The 24,072-nt window shown below is 43.9% G+C and overlaps 1 protein-coding gene across 1 annotated transcript; it reads right to left on the reverse strand.

Annotated features, from left to right (window-relative positions):
- Nucleotides 1-145: 145 nt before the first annotated feature.
- On the reverse strand, nt 146-15,693 carry abhd11 (abhydrolase domain containing 11). Its single transcript, XM_071364790.1, has 6 exons — nt 15,276-15,693; nt 13,167-13,302; nt 11,721-11,894; nt 9,954-10,124; nt 6,515-6,696; nt 146-6,365 (listed from the first exon to the last, which is right to left on the reverse strand). Exons 1-6 carry the CDS (start codon nt 15,401-15,403, stop codon nt 6,230-6,232), a joined length of 927 nt encoding a protein of 308 aa, XP_071220891.1. The 5' UTR covers nt 15,404-15,693; the 3' UTR covers nt 146-6,229.
- Between the last annotated feature and the right edge of the window lie 8,379 nt (nt 15,694-24,072).

Consider the following 24,072-nt stretch of genomic DNA (forward strand, 5'->3'; position numbering starts at 1 on the left):
GTAATACATAATTTAATATCTCAATTATTCACCCAATGTATCTCACAACTACATGACATTGAATGAACGTTACTGTGGCAAAGTTAAAATGCATAGGCCTATCGACAACTGAACAAGAGGATGAAAAGGCATGCTCGTAATAAAATAGACTAAATTACTGTTTGTTTTATTTAGCCATGTTGAAATTGACAAACATTTCACCTCATACCTGGGTTAAAATAGTATTGGTTTACTTTAGGTGTGCGCTTGATTGAGCTTGTACAGTGTTAATGGAACCAATGGAATAGTCCCAAAAGTGCAAACCCCATCAACCCAGGTTCAATATCGACACATTCTTGACCAACAAAGCCAATATGAACCCTGGGGTCTGAGTATGATTGGTAGGGGATTGCCTAGCTACTCAACCACCAAACTATTTTAGTTAAAACAAGGGTAAGCTAGTTCAACACAAACCATTCTGATATCTTTAGTTATTCAAACCTGGCATCCAACGGAGTACACTTTTTGTTTAACTTTCAACTACAAAAATTATAAACACACTAGAACCCTTTTGGGGCTATGAGTCCTTGTGATAAAATATACATAACTGGCAACACGGAGACCAGTCTCAGAGCTGCTGGTTAACTGCGGAAAACTTGTTACAAATTTTACAGAGATGAAAAAGAGATGAAAACAAAAAAAGCCTCAGAAGGCAGACAGACAGACTTACTGAGCTGCAGTATCACTGTTTGATTGTACTTTTCCCCATACACACAAGCACCAAAACATTTCACTGAAGAACAAACCTGACCACAGAGGAAATCTGATAAGATTAAGAACAATATGAGTTAGAGATTATTTTGCAGCATATCTGACATACCCATAAACACTAAAACATGGCAGCCCAATTCTGATATTTTGCCCAATTATTCGCAAAACATCTGATTGGTCAAACGACATTAGCAGCATAATATCAGAATTGGGCTGCCTGTGTAAATGCAGCCTTCGTCTACAGAGTTAAAGTGATTCATATACTTGAATAAATGACCATTGAAACAGACGCTAGTAGATTATCACAAACAACAGAGTACACAGTTCATTTTTACAAAATGGCCACTCACAACACAGAAGAGTAGAGAATATTACCCAGTGTAGAGCATTGGGTTTTCCAACTCCAGTCCTAGAGAGTGGAGGCTTTTGTTCTAACCCTGCACTAACACACCAGTTTCAAGTAATCAACTATTCATGGTCTTCTGTCTGGAACTTGATTAGTTGAATAAGGTGTTAGTGTTGGGAGTCAGGACCCAGAGTGTGTTAGTGTAGGGCTGGAACAAAACCCTGCAGGTCCAGTAGATTCCCCAGGACCAGAGTAGGACCCCCTCTGCTGTACAGTCTAACCTGGGAGATACAGGAGATAATACAGTACCTGGAAAGATATAGCTTTATTAGCGCTTAAATGGCATAGAAAGGTAGCTATTTAGCTATCTGAATGACATCGCACTATAAAAAAGGTCAAAAACAACATGTTACACTACATGTAATCGAGTAGTACGACACACAAAAAAACTACCTTTACACATCATTGAAAAGAATACTGAAATTAATTCCAAAGACTAAGGGTCAGATTTACTAAGCGTTTGCATCAATTGCAACACCCTTTTCCCCCAGCTGAGGATAAAATACCAAAAAAAAACACAGCTTTAACACGGCTACACTGTGTGCTTTCACTTAATGTCTTATTCCATAACAATCATTTTACCCCTTTGTTCTCCTTTCTGGCTAATTCCCACAGGCTTAGTAACATACCGCACACAAAACACACAAATGAACCCCATGTATAAAAGCGATTGCACACAGCAACACAACAGCCCCGATCTCCCTGGGGAGCCGTAGATGTTCCTTCACTGACATCAGGTGCTAAATCCACATGTCCGTTCAGACAGAACCAGAGCACTTATTCAGAAAGCTTCTTAGACTAGGAGTGCTCATCTAGGATCAGGTTCACCCTTTGTTCATATGTTATTCACTATGATCTAAAAAGGCAAAACTGATCCTAGATCAGCACCCTAATCTCTGGTTCAGAGCTGCAGTTGTACTTTACATTCCATCTGCTTGAGAGGTCCTGTCTTTAGTCCAGACTTCTAATATAAGACAATTAGGGCCCGTATTCATAAAGCATTGTAGGATTAGGAGTGCTGATGTAGGATATATATATATATATTCTTTCCCCCCCAGGGGTTGCCTGGCTATCCAAGCTCCTTGCTCCAGCCAAACGCTACACCACACCCACGGGTGTTAATTTCTTCTCCGCAATGAGTCTAAATCTGAGTACTTCCACAACGATTTCTAGAACAGAAAAACATTCTAACCGTTCTGATTGGTCCCAGAAACAGATGGGTTGGGCCAGAGCCAGAACACACACGGTTAAAGCAGAGGTTTGATTAGTTAGAGATGAGCCAATCGCTGATTACTTTGTTTAGTACAACACCCCTCATTTTGATATCACCGCAAACGACTTCAATAGCTAGGTTTCCATCCAATTGGCGACAGATTTTCATGTGAATATTTAAATCTGCAGAGATGAGTTTCCATCAAATGGACTTGTTGTGGATTAAAGGCTGTGCGTGATGACGTAGTGCACATAAAAATACCTTTTGCGGATTCACATGTACCGAATAAAAAAGTGAAATGGGTTTCCATGGCACTTTCAACTCTAGGCCTACTGATGGTTTTGTCACAAACAAATGTTGCGTTATATAGCGAATGTGGCCACTCTGGTATTGGCTTTAGTCAACAGCTCAGTGGTCACCAACCTTTTCTCAGTCAAGATCACTTTCGCAGTCAAAACGCAACACAAGATATACTGCTCAGGATTTGTTTTTAACATGACTTAAGAAAATGAAACATTAACCCAATAAAAAAAGTCCTGTAAGAATGACGTTTGTGCAGTAGGCCTAATACATTATCACAGCATATCGGCTATATGCCTAGCCTGCCAATATTTAAAAACTTGAGATTTGATAACAAAATAGACCAGTTGGTGTAGCACTTGCAAGGCACAGCTGAGCATAGTGCTGAATACATATTTTTAACATGAACTCGCTCATAAAAAGAGCAGCTCTTTGCTGTATTCTTTGACAGTCTCTCTGTGGTCATGTTTTTACAAGTTATTACATCTAAGTTAGACTAGTATCAAACCTTGCTCTCGCCTGGTGTCGTGGAAGCTCTGTAGGCACTGTGATTTGATATATCAGATTGGCCACCCAAGTAGGCGCACTCGATTTAACCACAGATCTCCCGGTCCCAGTTTAACTTTTCAGACAACTGAAATGGTTCTAAATGGGAACTTTGCTTACCCGGTGCGCAGGGCTTCTCAAATTAAGCGCACATCTTGCCAACAGCGCAACATGAATTTAAAAGGAGCGCAAGCCTTTATCACAGCCTTTAACGTTGGATTTTCTACAGAAATGTTTGGTGATCGACTAGGAATGCCTTGAAGATCGACCGGTTGGTGAAAACTGGCCTGCATGATTAAATTATGGACTAAAGAGAAAGATCATTTTTATTTGTCAAACGGCAGCCAAACATCGATCATCATGTCACTAGAATAAGACCCTCGATATTTATTGGAAAGCAGCATCAAGCTAATCACCTTGCACTTTCACCACCCTGTGAAGTTCCTCATAACTTATTTCATATGAAGCGTAATAAACTGCATGCTTTCCCGAGTCGTAATGGGAGGACCCCCAGTTCTTGCATAATACATTTTACGACACCAAAAGATCCCATCTTGTCTAGCGATTTTGTTTTGTCTACATTTGGAAAGTTCACTGACAAACTAGTGTAACAGTATAACTTTAGACCATCCCCTCGCCCCGACCCGGGCATGAACCAGGGACCCTCTGCACACATCAACAAGTCACCCACGAAGCGTCGTTACCCATCGCTCCACAAAAGCCGCGGCCCTTGCGGCGCAAGGGGAACCACTACTTCTAGGTTTCAGAGCAAGTGACGTAACCGACTGAAAGGCTGCTAGCGCGCACCACCGCTAACTAGCTAGCCATTTCACATCCGTTACACTAGCTTTTTCCATCAAGGCTACCGTGGCATTTTTATGTACTTTACTCGCATACATTTTTTGGATGGAAGCATGCCTGGTTAATGATGGAAGTCAGACTGAAGTATGTAGCGAACGATAGAGCAGCGGAATAATTCAATTTGAGTCAACAGGCAAAAACAGGGGCGCACTGATCCTAGATCAGTACTCCTACTCCGAGATGCTTTGTAAATAATGCTTTAGCTGTGCTTTACATTCTCTCCGCTTGGCTCGTCTTCAGGCCAGGCTTCACTTCTCAGCCAGTATTATGAACCAGGGTTACAACCACAGAACTAGAATGAGATTATATTTGTATATCGCCAACCCTCCTGTTCTGCCAAGCTCCCTGCTGAATCACCCCTCTAGTCTACCCATCCCAGAGACACAGAGTCTGGCTGCTTTACAGATCACACCATATTCCCCATACTGTAGGGTTAGAGCTGCGATGTATCTCAGGCATTGTCTCAAATTAGACACCCTATTTCCTTTTTGCACTTCGTCAACCACTCCTCCCTTGTACTTGATTGATGAATTAAGGTAATTCATTAGTAAGGAACTCCCCTCACCTGGTTGTCTAGGTCTTAACCTGCAGACACTCGGCACTCAGTGGAATGAGTTTGACATCCCTGGACTACATAGTGCACTATATTAAGGCTGTTATGACACCCTATTCCCTACATAGTGCACTGCTTCAAAAGCTGCAATATGTACATTTTTGGGCGATCTGACCAAATTCACAAAAATGTGAGTTATAGATCTGTCATTCTCATTGAAAGCAAGCCTAAGAAGTGGTAGATCTGTTCTATGTGCACTATTTCTATGCTTCCCGTGCTTAAGTTACATTTTTGCATCTTTTACTTTCAGATTTGTACACCAGTTTCAAACAGCTAACAAATACAATATTTTAGGTTATGGAAAAGATATTTCACAGCAGTTTAGACGGTACAATGATTCTCTACACTATTACTTTTCTGTTTCTCACAAACTGAAATTAGGCAAACTATTAGAATTTTTGAAACCAGGAAATGGCACAGCGGTTTCCGCATAGTGCATCTTTAACTAGTGCACTATATGGGACACAGGGTGCCATTTGAGACATAGCCAGATACATACAGAACATGTCCAGACTAGACTAGATAAGACCTGGCTCGAAGACTTTCTTCAATGCTGATTTACATCACCCTGATTAGAGTAGAATGGTACTGTGCAACAATGACGAGAGGATCTTTGGATTAGTAACTCATACCTAAAACAACTCCCTCATTTAAAAACAAACTGTCAATCTATCTACTTTAAATATAATCTCAACCTCTGACTACCCAACTACCTACTTTTCTTACTATTTACATATCTATTAAGTACGGTAATACATTTACACAAATCCTTGATTGTATTACAATATGGCGGTTAAAGGAGCTATATGTAACTCGTTGTCAATTTCACAAGAGAAGGTCCGTCTTTTGTTGACCAATAAGAAGGCTGCACCATTAGAATGTAATTTTGTGTGAGCCCAATAACCTTTCTTGGGGAAGGAAAATGATGAAACACTATCATTCCACTATTACTATAGATATATTAAGGGCATTTTCCATACATTCCATTCTATACAGCTCCTTTAAGCGCAAGATAAACAGCATGGAAAGAAAGAGTGAGTTTGGTCCAGGGTTAGCAATATTAGCATTGTCTACTAAGATGGCTGTGCCTCCTCTGGTTTGAAGCTCTACCTACTGGCTGTTTGAAGAGGTGGACCCCAGTGTGAGTGGGCGGAGCCTAACAGGCCTTTCACATTATTCGCACAAGGCGTTTTGCTCACAGCGAGAACACCACGCACATACGTTGGAAAGGTCAAACAATTATTTGAACTTTGATGAGTATAGGCAACAGCAGTGACAGACACCCTCAGAGCCTTCGCAACACAGAATGCCCTTTGGAGCTTGATCTTTTCCGTCATTGGATAATAGTGGCTTTGTGCTGTGCCATATTAGTGTGAATAATGTTAAAGGCCAGTGGTTGTCCTGTAATTAGGTGGTGGTGGGTGGAGAGGGTTGGAGCAGGGTAGGGTTAGTAATTAGGTGGTGGTGGGTGAACAGGGTTGGAGCAGGGTAGGGTTAGTAATTAGGTGGTGGTGGGTAAACAGGGTTGGAGCAGGGTAGGTTAGGGCTGCAGGAAGGAGCTGATGGAGCTGATGAAGTCCAGGGGTTTGTCTGCGTGGATCCAGTGGCTGGCGTCTGGGATGTACTGGATGTCTGCACAGGGGAACAACCGCTGGATCTCTGGATAGTCCTCAGAACTGAGAGGGAGAGAGCAGAGCGAGAGCGGCAAAATATGGAAGAGTGAAAGTAGGGAAACAGAAGACAAATCAAATCATAGTTGAAATATTACAAAGCAGTCTTACACCAATGACAGCTATTAAACTGTATAACAGATTACATCTTATACCTGATGTAGGCAGAACTGGCTCCGCCCAGGAAGAGGGTGGGGCCCTCGTATGTGGTTTCGAAGGTAGGGAAGCTCATGATGTCATCAAGGTGCGCGGCAATGGCGTCCAGGTTGACTCTCCAGGCGTAGTGTCCGTTCTGCTCCACCAGGTTGGTCAGCAGGAACTGGCGCACTGAGCGCTCCTGAACACAGGAAGAAACACAACACCATTACTAAACAAACTATCCCTGGGTATGTCCTCCAAATGCCTTCTCTTTGGTTTCAAAAGAAAAGGTATTTCAATGGACTGGATTTACAGTATATAATAATGCTTTTTACTCAATTCCAAAGCCCTTTAGATGGTGCTTGAGGATTAGTCAACCACCAATTGAAGACTGCTTTATATCCATTTGGTTTCACAACGCATTCATTCATTCTCCAAGGACTAGGGATGTTAACAGTTAAATCGGTTAGCTGCCAAAAATACATTTAACTGGTCATGCTGATCGGTCTATAGGTTAATTTGCATAATTTCCCGGGAATTGCATTTTGCCAATAAAATGGTATTATGTTTTACATTCGCTACTTCATTACAGTAGTTGTATGTTCAATTACATAGCCTTTCAGCTGTCAGACGATTGGGTTGCTACTGTTGTAGTGAGATGATAGTGACAGGTAGTGTGAACCCTGGGTGGTATTAACAGTAGTATTTGTATTTATTAAGGATCCCTATTAGCTGGTGCCTTATGGGTTCCATGAACATAAGGTAGTTATATACACACACCTTAAAATATTACCTGACATTACATAACACATTGTGTTCCCTCAGGCCACTACACTACTGTCACATACAGTTGAAATCGGAAGTTTACATACACCTTAGCCAAATACATTTTAACTCAGTTTCACAATTCCTGACATTTAATCCTAGTAAAAATTCCATGTTTTAGGTCAGTTAGGATCACCACTTTATTTTAAGAATGTTACATGTCAATAATAGAGAATTATTTTTTTCAGCTTTTATTTCTTTCATCACATTCCCAGTGGGTCAGAAGTTTACATACACTCAATTAGTATTTGTTAGCATTGCCTTTAAATTGTTCAACTTGGGTCAAACGTTTTGGGTAGCCTTCCACAAGCTTCCCACAATAAGTTGGGTGAATTTTGGCCCAATCCTCCTGACAGATCTGGTGTAACTGAGTCAGGTTTCTAGGCCTCCTTGCTCGCACACATTTTTTCAGTTCTGCCCACAAATTTTCTATGGGATTGAGGTCAGGGCTTTGTGATGGCCACTCCAATACCTTGACTTTGTTGTCCTTAAGCCATTTTGCCACAATTTTGGAAGTACGCTTGAGGTCATTGTCCATTTGGAAGACCCATTTGCAACAAAGCTTTAACTTCCTGACTGATGTCTTGAGACATTGCTTCAATATATCCACACAATTCTCCTTCCTCATGAAGCCATCTATTTTGTGAAGTGCACCAGTCCCTCCTGCAGCAAAGCACCACCACAACATGATGCTGCCACCCCCGTGCTTCCCGGTTGGGATGGTGTTCTTCAGCTTGCAAGCCTCCCCCTTTTTCCTCCAAACATAACGATGGTCATTATGACCAGACAGTTCTACTTTTGTATCATCAGACCAGAGGACATTTCTCCAAAAAGTACAGTATTTGTCCCCATGTGCAGTTGCAAACCGTAGTCTGGCTTTTTTATGGCGGTTTTGGAGCAATGGCTTCTTCCTTGATGAGCGGCCTTTCAGGTGATGTCGATATAGGACTCGTTTTAATGTGGATATAGATACTTTTGCACCCGTTTCCTCCAGCATCTTCACAAGGTCCTTTGCTGTTGTTCTGGGATTGATTTGCACTTTTCGCACCAAAGTACCTTTCATCTCTAGGAGACAGAACGAGTCTCCTTCCTGAGCGGTATGGCGGCTGTGGTCCCATGGTGTTTATACTTGCGTACTAATGTTTGTACAGATGAACGTGGTACCTTCAGGCTTTTGGAAATTGCTCCCAAGGATGAACCAGACGTGTGGAGGTCTATAGCTTTTTTTCCTGAGGTCTTGGCTAACTTCTTTTGATTTTCCCATGATGTCAATCAAAGAGGCACTGAGTTTGAAGGTAGGCCTTGATATATATCCACAGATACACCTCTAATTGACTCAAATGATGTCAATTAGCCTATCAAAAGCTTTTAAAGTCATGACATAATTTTCTGGAATTTTCCAAGCTGTTTAAAGGCACAGTCAACTTAGCAAATGTAAACTTCTGACCCACTGGAATTGTGATACAGTGAATTATAAGTGAAATAATCCGTCTGTAAACAATTGTTGGAAAAATTACTTACGTCATGCACAAAGTAGATGTCCTAACCGACTTGCCAAAACTATAGTTTGTTAGCAAGACAATTGTGGAGTGGTGGAAAATTTGTTTTAATGACTCCAACCTAAGTGTATGTAAACTTACGACTTCAACTGTATGTACTATGCTTATTGGTCATAGTATGGATACAGTTAGTATGCCAAAAGTTCCCGGATGTCGACCTACATTCCACAAAATATTAAGTATACAAGCAGTGGACACTATTTCCGTGCTTTTAGGGCGCATAATGCAATTCTTCAGAAAATGGGCGTGGCTTCACAACATTTTCAGATTTGAAGAAAATGCCGGAAAATATGCAGCCCAAGTTCAATGAGAGCGGATTCAAATTCATTGCTTTAACCAATTACAACAAATGTTAAGAAAATGTTTAGCAATTTAGTAAAGTAATGACTTTTCAAATACATTCCACGTTATGTTGACTGACAATATGTTAGCTACGCTATCCTTTACGGACCGCATAACATATCATTACAGCAGTATGTACCGTATGTTAGCTAGCTACCTAACGTTAGTTGGCTACTAATACATCGAACTTGCAAGTATATTAACTACATGCTAACTATCCAACATTTATTGACTTGATTATTCCCGTCATTCTTAGCTCAGCGGGATAGTTGTTGTGCGTTCAATGGACATTGTTAATTAAGTGCATTCGTAAATTCACTCTGGCTATCTACTCCGATTTCAGAACACTCGAGTCTGATTGTGCCAGTGTGCGCTCTGAACGCTCCGAGAACAAAACGCTCTGAATTTACGAACACCCAGAGCGCACGCTGGCACTCCAGATTGAATTTACAAACACACCCAAAGTCATAAGATGTCCAGCTAGTAATTTGTTACTCTAACAAGCTAGCAAGAGGTTGCATAGCAACATAATCAACTTCAGGTAGACAGGCGTAGCGCTAGTACGCTCAACTGAAAGGATAACAGTATACTAAAATTAACTAATAGTATATAGTCATTACGTATGTAGTATACAGTATGGGTATTCGAACACAGCTCTGGTGTTAATAACAGTAGTGTGAACCCTGGTGGTAATAACAGTAGGGATAGCCAGTGAGGAGCTTGCCCTAACCTTGACCAGTTTGCGTAGCTGGTCCTCGGCCATGCGGCGGGCAGTCGAGCGAGGGATGTCGCTAGAGATCTGCACATCCTTCATGGCCTGGATGTAGGAGTGGAAGTTGGTACGGGTGGTGGTCTGGGCTGGACTGATGTCCACCACCACCAACCTCTCCACCAGGCCAGGCTACCGGGAGATATATGGGGAAAGGAAGGAAAAGGGGGTGATTGGGGGGAGGGGGAGAGCGATGAAGAGACAGGTAGAAGGAGGGAGAGAAAAGGAAGAGGGAGAAGAGAGGAAGAAATTAGTTCTGCCTTCTCTATAAAATGGGAAAGTGTGACCACTTCAGTTTCTAAAATCTTCTTAAGAGGCATAGAGTAGAAGTAAATTCACCCACGAATGTGAATTTCATTTTATATACCGTATACAGTGAGTTTGGAAAGTATTCATACTGACTTTTTCCCAACATTGTTACATTAGAGCCTTACTCTAAAATTGATCGTTTTTCCTCAATCAACACCCCGTGACAAAACGAAAACAGGTTTTTCGAAATTTTTGCAAACTTCAAAATCAAACAGAAACACCTTATTTACATAAGTATTTAGACCCATTGCTATGAGACTCAAAATTGATTTCAGGTGCATCCTGTTTCCATTGATCATCCTTGAGATTTCTACAACTTGATTCAATTGATTGGACATGATTTGGAAAGGTACACACCTGTCTATTTAAAGTCCCACAGTTGACAGTGCAAAAACCAAGCCATGAGGTTGAAGGAATTGTCCATAGAGCTCCGAGACAGATCTGGGGAAGGGTACCAAAACATTTCTGCAGCATTGAAGGTCCCCAAGAATGCAGTGGCCTCCATCATTCTTAACTGGAAGAAGTTTGGAATCACCAAGACTCCTCCTAGTGCTGGCTGCCTGGCCAAACTGAGCAATCAGGGGAGAAGGGCCTTAGTCAGGGAGGTGACCAAGAACCTGATGATCACTGACAGAGCTCCAGAGTTCCTCTGTGGAGATGGGAGAAACTTCCAGAAGGACAACCATCTGCAGCACTCCACCAATCAGGCCTTTATGGTAGAGTGGCCAGACAGAAGCCACTCGTCAGTAAAAGGCACATGATAGCCTGCTTGGAGTTTGCCAAAAGACACGTAAAGGACTCTGACCATGAGAAACAAGATTCTCTGGCCTGATGAAACCAAAATGTGCAGCGACTCTGCCCATCCAACCTGACAGAGCTTGAGAGGATCTGCAGAGAAGAACGGGAGAAACTCCCCAAATACCGGTGCTCCAAGCTTGTAGCGTCATACCCAAGAAGACTCAAGACTTTAAATCGCTGCCAAAGGTGCTTCAGACAACTGAGAGAAGCGTCTGAATACTTATGTAAATGTGTATTTCATTTTTTTGCATTAAAACAATTGATTTTCAGAAATGTTGGCAAATGTATTTTTGCTTTGTCAGTACGAGGTACTGTGTGTAGATTGATGAGGAATAAGGCTGTAAAGTTTTTAAAAAATGGGTCCGAATACTTTCCGAATGCACTGTATATCCTAAATGACTGCGTTTCCGTGAATTTGATGATATAATCTCAAAGTGCATTCAAAAAAAGTATTGGGACTGGATCCAGGAAGTAAGGCGAGTTGGACAGTCACTTTCCCATGGTACAGTGCAGCAGTAATCATTGCAGGTTTCTAATGTAATTAGTGCAGCTTCAAGCGGCACAGAGACCACAGTGTAGTAAGGATTCATATTGATGTTCCGGGGTCGTTCGTTTGTTCACCTGCGACAGGGCCGTAGTCATGGCGACCTTGCCCCCCATGCTGTGGCCAATCAGGACGCACTTCCCGATGTGCAGCTGGGCGAGCAAGTGCGTCAAGTCATTGGTCATCGCCTCATAGGTCAGATCGGCGCTGTGTGTGCTGGTACCGTGGTTACGGGCGTCGACCGTCAGCACCTGACTGGACAAAGGACAGTTAGGACACTAGGGAGGGGTGGAGAGGAGGGAGATGGAGGGGAGGAGAAGAGGGAGGGCACAGGGCTATAGGCTAGATAGAAGACTACAGTCCAGTCCTCTGTGATCACTCATTGAAAGGAAGGACAGTAGGGTTTCATTGGGGTGAGAGGAGAGGGAGAGTAGGGTGAGATCAGAGGGAGAGTAGGGTTGGAGGAGAGGGAGAGTAGGGTGGGAGGAGAGGGAGAGTAGGGTGAGAGGAGAGGGAGAGTAGGGTGAGAGGAGAGGGAGAGTAGGGTGAGAGGAGAGGGAGAGTAGGGTGAGAGGAGAGGGAGAGTAGGGTGAGAGGAGAGGGAGAGTAGGGTGAGAGGAGAGGGAGAGTAGGGTGAGAGGAGAGGGAGAGTAGGGTGAGAGGAGAGGGAGAGTAGGGTGAGAGGAGAGGGAGAGTAGGGTGGGAGGAGAGGGAGAGTAGGGTGAGAGGAGAGGGAGAGTAGGGTGAGAGGAGAGGGAGAGTAGGGTGAGAGGAGAGGGAGAGTAGGGTGAGAGGAGAGGGAGAGTAGGGTGGGAGGAGGGGGAGCGTAGGGTGAGAGGAGGGGGAGCGTAGGGTGGGAGGAGGGGGAGCGTAGGGTGGGAGGAGGGGGAGCGTAGGGTGGGAGGAGGGGGAGCGTAGGGTTGGAGGAGGGTACAGGCCATAATCCTGTTGGTATTAATTTCTTACTGGCACTGAACTGCATTACGGTCACTGATTGGTACACATATCTGGTTTCACAACCCTCACCAAATAGAAAGCATGAATAAAACAGCCACACTCGAAGACCAGAGTGGTGCATAACTGGCTGTATGTGAGAGAATAACTGAGCCTTATCAGCATGGTTTCAGATCAATTCTATACACTAAATTCCGATTTATTATTTACCTGGTTGTTTAGAGAGAAAGATATCAGTTAAGACCAAGGCATACATAGCCTAGTGTATCCCCCCTCCTCGTGTGTTAGCCATCCTGGATTTACAATCTTTAACATTAACATGTGTTGCTCTTTGTGATAAATAATTGTACATTTACATTTTAGTCGCTCTTATCCAGAGCGACTTAGATGAGCAATTAGGGTTAAGTGCCTTGCTCAACAGCACATTGACCAATTTTCACCTAGTCGGCTCGGGGATTCGACCAAGGAACTCCTTCAGGTTACCTGCCCAACGCTCTTAACCACTAGGCTACCTGCCGCCCATGTAATATTTCTGAAACAGTTGTCTGCCTTGTGAGACTATGCGTTACCTTTCGGCCTGTCCTCTGCACCAGGGACTTGGCTATAGAGTGGAAGTTGGACTTGCTGCCAAACAGCCCATGGAGGAAGACCAGGGGGGTGCCATCCCCTGTCCCGTCAAACACGTCATAGGTTAGGTTCACAGGGCTGCAACAGACAATAGAATAATACATTGTTAGAGTTAACATACACACAAAAGTATGTGTAAATGCCTTCAAATTAGTGGATTCGGCTATTTCAGCAATACCCGTTGCTGACAGGTATATAAAATCGAGCACACAACCATGCAATCTCCATAGAGAAACATTGGCAGTAGAATGAATTTACTGAAGAGCTCAAAGACTTTCAACGTGGCACTGTCATAGGATGCCACCTTTCCTCTGCCCTGGTCAACTAAGCGCTGTTATTGTGAAGTGGAAATGTCTAGGAGCAACAACGACTGAGCTGCAAATTGGTAGGCCACACAAGCTCATAGAACGGGACTGTCTAGTCCTGAAGAGCATAGCTCATCTGTCCTCGGTTGCAACACTCACTACCGAGTTCCAAACTGCCTTTGGAAGCAACGCAGCACAATAACTGTTCTTCGGGAGCTTCATAAAATGGGTTTCCATGGCCGAGCAGCAGCACAGAAGCCTAAGATAGCCATAAACAATGCCAAGCGTTGGCTGGAGTGGTGTAAAGCTCACCGCCATTGGACTCTGGAGCAGTGGAAACGTGTTCTCTGGCTTAATGTACAAATTACCTCGACTCGGGACTCGGGTATATAGCCTTGTTATTGTGTTACTTTTTATTATTTTTACTTTAATTTGGTAAATATTTTTTTAACTCTTCTTGAACTGCACTGTTGGCTTGTAAGTAAGCATTTCATGTGACAAATCACGCTTCATTATCTGGCAGGCCGATGGAAGAATCTGAGTTTGGCGGTTGTCAGGAGAACGCTACCTGCCCCAATACATAGAGCCAACTGTAAAGTTTGGTGGAGGAGGAATAATGGACTTGGGCTGTATTTCATGGTTCGGACTAAGCCCCTTAGTGCCAGTGAAGGGAAATCTTAACGCTACACCATACAATGACATTCTAGACAATTCTGTGCTTCAACTTTGTGGCAACAGTTTGGGGAAGGCCCTTTCCTGTTTCCGCATGACAATGCTCCCGTGCACAAAGCGAGGTCCATACAGAAATGGTTTGTCGAGATCGGTGTGGAAGAACTTGACTGGCCTCAACCCCATCGAACACCTTTGGGATGAATTGGAATAAGAGCAACGTCTAATCGCTCAACGTCAGTGTCCTACTTCACTAATACTTTTGTGGCTGAATGAAATAAAGTCCCAAACATCTAGTGGAAAGCATTCCCAGAAGAGTGGAGGCTATTATAGCAGCAAAGGGAGGGACCAACTCCATATTAATGCCCATGATTTTGGAATGAGATGTTCGACGAGCAGGAGTCCACATACTTTCGGTCATGTCGTGTATTTGATAATAAATTAGCTATCTTCACTGGGGTGCAAGAGGAAAGAGACAATTACGTGAATGAATTGTTAACGTATCCTTGGTAATGAATTCGGCTAAGAAATGTAGTAAACAAAACAAGTAACTGACTGTGTCAACATGATGCTCTCATTCAACGATGTAACTTATTTACCATAACGTTACATTGCTAACCTAGGGCAGTTAAACAAATACTGAGTAGGGCCAGGGTCATTGTTGGAATGCTGGCCTAGCTGGTTAGCTAGCTAGATAAAATGCTAGCAAAATATTGGGCTTTAGATTTGACAACACACAATACAATAAAATGCAAGCAACATCGGATGGGCACACATTGCTTGTCATACAACAGAAAATGTAGAAATATATTAATTTAGTCCACAACCAAGTGTACTGCTAACGTTAGTTAGCTAACATACATTAGCTATCCATCTAAATAAAATACCCTAGCTACCCCTAAATAACATAAACATACACAAATAAAGATCGATGATGATAACCAATGTATCCTATAATGTTGTTATTCGGTGCATTTACATGAACGTTACGTAGCTAAAGAAGATAGCTAGCTAGAATGTGAACTCGCTGTCAATTTATTAGCCTGGACTGGAGCAAGTAGAGGGCATTAACGTTACCTGGTCGAGCCAACCGCCCGAGCCATCCGCAGCACGCCACCGCTGAAATCCTGCTGTCCGGTTACAAACCGACATGTTGCCCGTCCGCAGAGAAGTCCTCTCGAGAGTAAGCTACAGAAAACACTCATGACAAGGTAGGCTCGTTGAGTTTACTTCCAGGCTAACCGACAACATACGCTTTCTATTCTGCAGATTTCGGAGCAGAGAAAATCATTCTCTGACTGACATTAGAAGAGAATGAGTCGTCACTAGTTACCACAGTCACAAAGTCCTATACCCCGCCTATTTAAAAAAAAAAATGGCTCTTCTTAAAATGTAACCCTAACATTAACCAAATCTTAACCTACCCTTAAATTAAGACCAAAAAGCCATTTGTTTCATACACTTTGACGATGTAGCCCAGGTTGACTTTGTGTCTGTGTTATCTAGTGGAAACCAAGTGTGGGAGGAGCGGAATTGGCATAAACTGATGCTTTCGTCATGACGCAAAACGCAGGTCTGGGCTGACGTTTTCGTTCAGTAGTCAGCACGTAACACATGTTGACGAGCAGATGGCGCCAGATCCTAACAACTAATCAATCAAACAACGCATAAATTATATTTTCATTCTGGTCAATCTCATCTACTAGCGTCGAGCGATTTACATTAAGCTGAGGTAGATAAAGGTTAAAACAACCACATATCACAGTCATTGCAATTCTAAACGTTCGTCAATAACACATTTCCTCTGCAAAAGCAGCTAAGAAAAATGATTGACAAAAAAAAAAAAAAACATTCATACCCCTTGATTTATTACACATTTTGTCACATTACATCCTGAATTCAAAAAGGATATTGGTTCGAATCCAAGCTGTATCACATCCGGCCGTGATTGGGAGTCCCATAGAGCAACGCACAATTGGCCCAGCGTTGGCCGGGGTAGGCCGTCATTGTAAATAAGAATTTGTTCTTAACTGACTTGCCTAGTTGTAAATCAAACATCTGTATGTGCCTTACTAGTGGAGACAGGTAAGATGCCGTGGATATATAAAAATTGTCATTAGCTTATTGGGTTAGGATGAAAGTCTTTGAGGTTGACCATCCCGCTGCTACTGTTCTAGATGACTGTTGGGAATATACTAGTAGACAAGGCAGTGGTTTTGGTTGGAAAGCTTGCTGATGAGCGTGGTATGAGAGAATTTGAGTTTGTTCCTGCATGGTTACTCCCAGATCCTGTTGTTGATCTAACCTTGGTAGAGAAAAGGAAAGATTGGTCAGAAGTCCGTGATATAGGGAAACTGGTTGGCAATTACATTGGTGGAAGGTTTTATGCATTTTTACCAAGATAGTGCGCGCACAGGAGCAGGCGTTTATGTTCCTGAATTTGATGTGCAGATATGTAGAAGACTAACAGATGAACTGTCAGTATACTCAGTTGAACTGTTGGTGATAGTAGTTGCCCTCCAGCGGTGGAGGACATACAACCTGTTAGAATTATAGTATGCTCAGATTCTCTGTCTGTATTGAATAGTTTATCATCTGGTAAATCTAATAGGAGTGACCTACTATTGGAGCTATTCATGTTATTATGGAGAATTGAGAGACTGGGTGTAGTAGTAAGATTCTGCTGGGTCCCAGCCCATTAATGTGTGGAAGGGAATGAAAATGTGGACCAGTTAGCCAAAAGAGCTTAGATTTATTTGATATTAATGTTCCACTGGGTAGAGGTGAGGCCAAATGTAAGATCAGAGCCATTTTGACAGATGTGTGGCAGAAGAGATGGGACTCTGAGCATTTATATGCCGTCCAAAGAAAGGTTAGTGGACCAAGATTCAAAGGACAGATTAGGAAGTAAGAGGTGGTGTTTGATCGATTGTGCCTAGGAAATTGTACATTGAACTTGTCATTATATCTGGTTGGCAACCATGTGAAAGGTTTTTGTCTAGAGTGTATGTTCAAGGAAATGGTGGAGCATCTTTTATATTGTAAGTATGTTGAGAGGAAAGATTGAAATGCAAGGTCATTGAGGTTGGACGGGGTTGGGGGTGTTTAGAAGAGATTTTGGGGTTGGGGGAGGGTCTATTAGATGTTAGTAGGGCTCTTTTTTATTTCCTCAGAAGTACTGAGTTAGGTGGGAGGATTTAGAAATGTGGAGCTAATGTTGTAAACCGTGATTTACCACACACTCCAGCACAGTAGGTGGCGTCATGCACCTTTAACGTTCATTTGCGGACCACCATTATATCATAGAAGAACTGCATGTCAAATCAGAAGCTATACCATGAAGTCCAAGGAACTGTCCATATAATGACAAGATATAATTTTGATGAGGCATATGTAACAGTATAACTTTACGTCCGTCCCCTCGCGAACCAGGGACCCTCTGCACACATCAACAACTGACACCCACGAAGCGTCGTTACCCGTCGCTCCACAAAAGCCGCGGCCCTTGCAGAGCAAGGGGAAACCCTACTTCAAGGTCTCAGAGCAAGTGACGTAACCGATTGAAAGGCTATTAGCGTGCACCACCGCTAACTAACTAGCTAGCCATTTTACATCCGTTACACATATATCTGGGGAAGGTTATCATTTTTTGTTGTTGTGTTGACTGTGTCCAAGAGCACATAATTGGGAAATTGAAAAAATATGGATCTGCCTACAGCTGGCCGTCCGACCAAACTGAGCAACCGGGCAAGAAGGATCTTGGTCAGGGAGGTAACCAAGAATCCAACGACCACTCTTGCAGAACTACAGGGGTCTTTGGCTGAGATGGGAGAACCTGCCAGTGTCTACAGCTCTTCACCAATCTGGGCTTTATGGGAGAGTGGCCAGACGGAAGCTACTCCTGAGAAAAAGGCACATGATAGCACGCCTGGAGTTTGCAAAAACTAACTCTGAGATCATAAGGCCAAGGTTCTGTGGTCTGAAGAGACAAATTTAACTATTTGACCTGAATGCAAAACAATTAAGTCTGGAAAAAAACACACAGCTCATCACCTGTCTAACACCATCCTTGCTGTGAAGCATGGTGGTGGCAGCATCATGCTAAATGGATGCTTTTCAGTGCAGGGACTGGGAGACTGGTAAGGATAGACGAAACAATGAATGGAGCCAAATCCTAGATTAGAACCTAGTTCAAGGTGCAAACTACCTTAGACTTGGGCAAAGATTTACGTTTCAACAGGACAATGACCCCAAGCAAACATAGTCAAAGCAACGCTGGAATGGCTTCAGAACAAGAATGTGAATGTCCTTGAGTGGCCCAGCCAAAGCCCAGACGTTTATCCCATTGAACATTTGTGGAAAGACTTGAAGATTGCTGTTCACCACTGCTCCCCATCTAATTTAACAGAGCATGAGAAAATCTGCAAGGAAGAATGGGAGAAAATCCCCAAATCCAAATGTGCAAAGCTGATACAGACATACCCAAGACGTCTCAAAGCTGTAATCACCGGCAAAGGTGTTTCTACAAAGTACTGACTCAGGGATGTGAATACTTACAGTACCAGTCAAAAGTTTGGACACCTACTCATTCAAGGGTTTTTCTTCATTTGTACTATATTCTATTGTACATGATTCCATATGTGTTATTTCATAGTTTTGATGTCTTCACTATTATTCTACAATGGAGAAAATAGTAAAAATAAAGAAAAACCCTGGAATGAGTAGGTGTGTCTAAACTTTTTACTGGTACTGAATTTAAATGAGATATTTCTGTATTTCATTTTCAATACATTTGCAAACATTTCTAAAAACATGTTTTGACTTTGCCATTATTGGGGTATTGTGTGTAGATGGGTGAGGAAAACACAAATATTTAATCCATTTAGAATTCAGGCTGTAACACAACAAAATATGGAAAAAGTCAAGGGGTATGAATACTTTCTGAACGCACTGTGTGAGCGCTAGCGTTACAGTACAATGAGTAGGCTACATGAATGGAGAAATTACCAGCTAGGCTACATACCCAGCCTGTATATGCAATAAAATTAAATTCCCCAATCCAATTTGACTGAAGTGAAGATGAAGGCTTGTACTATTGTTAAGGGCTGAATAGTAAGGCGGACACAATTATATTCAACACTCAACAACTGTTATCCAACAGTGGCTGAGATCATTGAATAGAGCATTGGGCTCCAGAGTGGCGCGGCGGTCGAAGGCACTGCATCTCAGTGCTTGAGGCGTCACTACAGACAACCTGGTTCGAATCCAGGCTGTATCACAACCGGTTGTGATTGGGAGTCCCATAGGGCGGCGCACGATTGTCCCAGCGTCCTCCTAGTTTGGCCAGGGTTAGCAGTCGTTGTAAATAAGAATTTGTTCTTAACTGACTTGCCTGGTTAAATAAAAACTAAAAACAATTTAAACAATTGAAGCTACAGTTTGTGAGAGGCAGGCCAGGCAGAACTACAGTATGTAGTAGGCCTATCTACCATCATCAGTTGTAGAATAGCCTAGGCCCTAAACAAGACTAATCTCGTCCACCAGCCGGCACTCTTTCTATATGTGTTAACAGTTGAGCTGGGGATGAGGCTAAAACAACACGCTCTAGTAGTGAGATGATGCATGCTTGTCCCTTCTCCCTCCCTGCCCCTCATCTGAGGATCGTTAAAGTTTATTTAGGATCAGGTTTTGTGTGCCGTGTGTTCCCTCTGTGGCCCCTGCTGCCATGGTCTGATCTATGACGACCTGAAACCAACAAAGAGAAAAACACCATCAGTTTAGAGAAGTATGAGCTAAGGCCCCGTCTCTCTTTTACTGGTCCATTGCTATGGGAGGCATGTTTACCAAGATAGAGCAGGCGATGCATGCCGTCACCATGGTGATGACATGACACAGAGGCCCAACGGGAGGAGGAGGGGAAGCAATCCAACCGAAACTCTTGGTCAACTCTCTCTCCCCCCCGCCTCTCTCTCTCTCATTCGCTTTCTCTCCTTATCTCTCTCGCTCTGTGTTTGCAGAGTGTGCTATGTATCTTCACACACTGGCAGAACACATTCAGTCCCAGCCAAGATCTGTTCTATGTGCTCTATTTCTATGCTTCCCATTTTGTTTGTGTGTCTTTTACTTTCGGTATTGAACACCAGCTTCAAACAGCTGAAACAACAATATGTTTGGTTATGGAAAATATATTTCACAGCGGTAAAGATGGTACAATGATTCCATACACTATACTAGCTTATTTTGTCACATAAACGCCAAATCCTGACTCTGCCATCAGCATGATGCAACAGGAACAGATTTTCCATTTCTCAATAGCCGCTTCTTCTTGTTTTTAGCTGATAGGAGTGTAACACGGTGTGGTCGTCTGCTGCAATAGCCCATTCTTGACAAGGACCGACGAGTTGTGTGTTCCGTGATGCTGTTCTGCACACCACTGTTGTACTGCGCCCTTATTTGCCTGTTTGTGGCCCGCCTGTTAGCTTGCATGATTCTTGCTGTTGTCCTTCCACCTCTCATCAAGGAGCTGTTGTCCTTCCACCTCTCATCAAGGAGCTGTTGTCCTTCCACCTCTCATCAAGGAGCTGTTGTCCTTCCACCTCTCATCAAGGAGCTGTTGTCCTTCCACCTCTCATCAAGGAGCTGTTGTCCTTCCACCTCTCATCAAGGAGCTGTTGTCCTTCCACCTCTCATCAAGGAGCTGTTGTCCTTCCACCTCTCATCAAGGAGCTGTTGTCCTTCCACCTCTCATCAAGGAGCTGTTGTCCTTCCACCTCTCATCAAGGAGCTGTTGTCCTTCCACCTCTCATCAAGGAGCTGTTGTCCTTCCACCTCTCATCAAGGAGCTGTTGTCCTTCCACCTCTCATCAAGGAGCTGTTGTCCCCCAGAGGACTGCCGCTGACTGGATGTTTTTTGTTTGTCACACCATTCTCTGTAAACCCTACACACTGTCGTGTGTGAAAAGCCCAGGATGCCGTCCGTTTCGGAGATACTGGAACCGGTGTGCCTGGCACCGACGATCATACCACGCTCAAAGTCGCTTAGGACAATTGTTTTGCCCATTCTATCGTTCAATCGAACAGTAACTGAATTCCTTGATGCCTGTCTACCTGCTTTATATAGCAAGCCACGGCCACATGACTCACTCTCTGTAGGAGCGAGCCATTATCGTGAACGGGGTAGTGTACCTAATAAACTGAGAATACATGTGAACAGGAGTAATAGTGACCCGTAGCAGGATAAAGGGCACTGTGGTAAAGGGCGGTGCATTTTCCATACCAGACGGTGATGCAACCAGTCAGGATGCTCTCCATGGCGCAGATGTAAAAGTTTCTAGGGATCTGAGGTGCCATGCCAAATAATTTCTGAGGGAGAAGAGGCCTTCTTCACGACTGTGCTGGTGTGGGAGGACCATGTTAAGCTCCTGACCCTCTCCACTCTCGATGTGGATGGGGGTGTGCACCCGCCCCTGTTTCCTGAAGTCCACGATTAACTCCTTGGTCTTGCTGACGTTGTGGGAGAGGTTGTTGTTCTAGCACCACACTGCCAGGTCTCTGACCTCCACCCTGTAGGCTGTCTCTGATCTCATTGGTGATCAGGCCGACCACCGTCGTGTCATCAGCCAATTTGATGACGGAGTTTGAGTCGTGCGTGGCCACAGAGTCGTGGGTAAACAGGGAGTACAGGATGGGGCTAAGCCCCAGGGGCCCCCTGTGTTGCGGGTCAGCGTGGCGGAGGGGTTGTTGCCTACTCTTACCACCTGCGGTTGCCCCGTCAGGGAGTCTAGGATCCAGTTGCAGAGGGGGGTGTTCAGTCCCAGGGTCCTGAATTGGTGACGAGCTGGAGGGCACTATGGTGTTAAATGCTGAGCTGTAGTCGATGAACAGCATTTCACATAGGTATTCCTCTTTTCTAGGTGGGTGAGGGCAGAGTGGAATGTAATTGAGTTTGCGTTAGCAGTGGATCTGTTGGGGCGGTATGTCATTTGGATGATGGAGATGTGTGCCATGACTAGCCTTTTAAAGCACTTCATTATTACTGATGTGAGTGCTACAGGGCGGTAGTCATTGTGGCAGGATGCCTTTGGGAACAGGAATGATGGTAGTCAGCATGAAACATGTGGAGATTACAGAGTGACACAAGGAGAGGTTCAAAATGTCAGTGAAGACGCCTGCCAGCTTGTCTGCGCACACCCTGGAATACTATCTGGCCCAGAGGTCTTATGAGTGTTGACCTGTTTAAAAACCGTACTCACGTCAGCCTTGGAGAGAGATATCGGGGGCCCTCATGCAGGGATCTTTGTTGTTTTTGTTGAAGCATGGATAAAAGGCATTGATTATGTCTTAAAGTCTGCATCAAAAATAATAATTAGGCCTAGACAGGCCCACTGGGGTAAAGATCAACCAGCCCATCTGGCATTTGCCAGATCTGCCCTATGACCAGTCCGCTCCTGAAGAGGAATGTCTTCTTTCCCTTTAGAAAGGCAGGCAGAACACTTTACTGTCTTGTGAGGCTTTCAGTCAGTGTCCTCACAGTAGCCTTAGTGGATGTTCTTATACCTGTTCAGTTAGTCATTTAAGTTATGAGTGTCCTCACAGTACCCTTATAGTGCCCAGTTCTCTTGTCTTGTATGTCTTGGAATGTGATGTCTGTTGTCTGTATACCGTACTAAATGAGGAGGATGTTGATATTTGTAATCTGACTATGCCTTCCATAATTGCCCTGAGGGCATAAGAGAGTTGTATTGAATTGAAATTAGTGTGCTGTGTGCACTAGCCTTAAGAAGTAACCGGCTGTTGACAGTTGGGTACCAGCTAGAAATACAGTAGCTATTCCAGCTCAGTGTTACTGTGGAGGTGGGATGGGGCACTGTTACTGTGGAGGTGGAGGTGGGATGGGGCGCTGTTACTGTGGAGGTGGAGGTGGGATGGGGCGCTGTGTTACTGTGGGGGTGGGATGGGGCACTGTGTCACTGTTACTGTGGGGGTGGTATGGGGCACTGTGTCACTGTTACTGTGGGGGTGGTATGGGGCACTGTGTCACTGTTACTGTGGGGGTGGTATGGGGCACTGTGTCACTGTTACTGTGGGGGTGGTATGGGGCACTGTGTCACTGTTACTGTGGGGGTGGTATGGGGCACTGTGTCACTGTTACTGTGGGGGTGGTATGGGGCACTGTGTCACTGTTACTGTGGGGGTGGTATGGGGCACTGTTACTGTGGAAGTGGGATGGGGCACTGTGTCACTGTTACTGTGGGGGTGGTATGGGGCACTGTTACTGTGGAGGTGGGATAGGGCACTGTTACTGTGGAGGTGGGATAGGGCACTGTTACTGTGGAGGTGGGATAGGGCACTGTTACTGTGGAGGTGAGATGGGGCACTGTTACTGTGGAGGTGAGATGGGGCACTGTTACTGTGGAGGTGGGATAGGGCAATGCATCAGTGTAACTGTGGAGGTGGGATGAGGTTCTGCTCACTTTGAGGCCATAGTATTTACATAGGGTCACACCAGGCCACGCGTTCTGAAGGACAGGGGAAGCATAGCGTCCATCCTAGCTAGATAAGTTTGGAGCACATTACAGCACATTTACAGCAGTGTTGGGGTCAATTCAATAAATTGTTTTTTGAATAAATAGTTTATATTTTTCAGTTTAAGTCACTGAAAGTAGATGCTATTTTTTCAATTATTAAATTAGACTTTTCAAACGACAAATTACTACGAAATGACCCCAACTCTGAAATGACCCAAACCCTGAAATGACCCAAACCCTGAAATGACCCCAACTCTGAAATGACCGGAACCCTGAAATGACCCCAACCCTGATTTACAGAATGCAGTCCAAATTGTGTGTGATGCCAAGGCCCTACATCTATCCTA

Source organism: Salvelinus alpinus, chromosome 24 (genome assembly GCF_045679555.1).
Source record: "Salvelinus alpinus chromosome 24, SLU_Salpinus.1, whole genome shotgun sequence".
Lineage (NCBI taxonomy): Eukaryota > Metazoa > Chordata > Actinopteri > Salmoniformes > Salmonidae > Salvelinus > Salvelinus alpinus.

Excerpts from the sequence above, each read along its gene's own strand:
- abhd11 (XM_071364790.1), bottom strand. The coding sequence starts at position 15,403 with ATGAGTGTTTTCTGTAGCTTACTCTCGAGAGGACTTCTCTGCGGACGG. Across the intron at positions 11,895-13,166 it reads TGCAGAGGACAGGCCGAAAG|GTGCTGACGGTCGACGCCCG; the intron begins GTAACGCATAGT and ends TTGTCCAGTCAG. Across the intron at positions 10,125-11,720 it reads TGACTACGGCCCTGTCGCAG|CCTGGCCTGGTGGAGAGGTT; the intron begins GTGAACAAACGA and ends ATCTCCCGGTAG.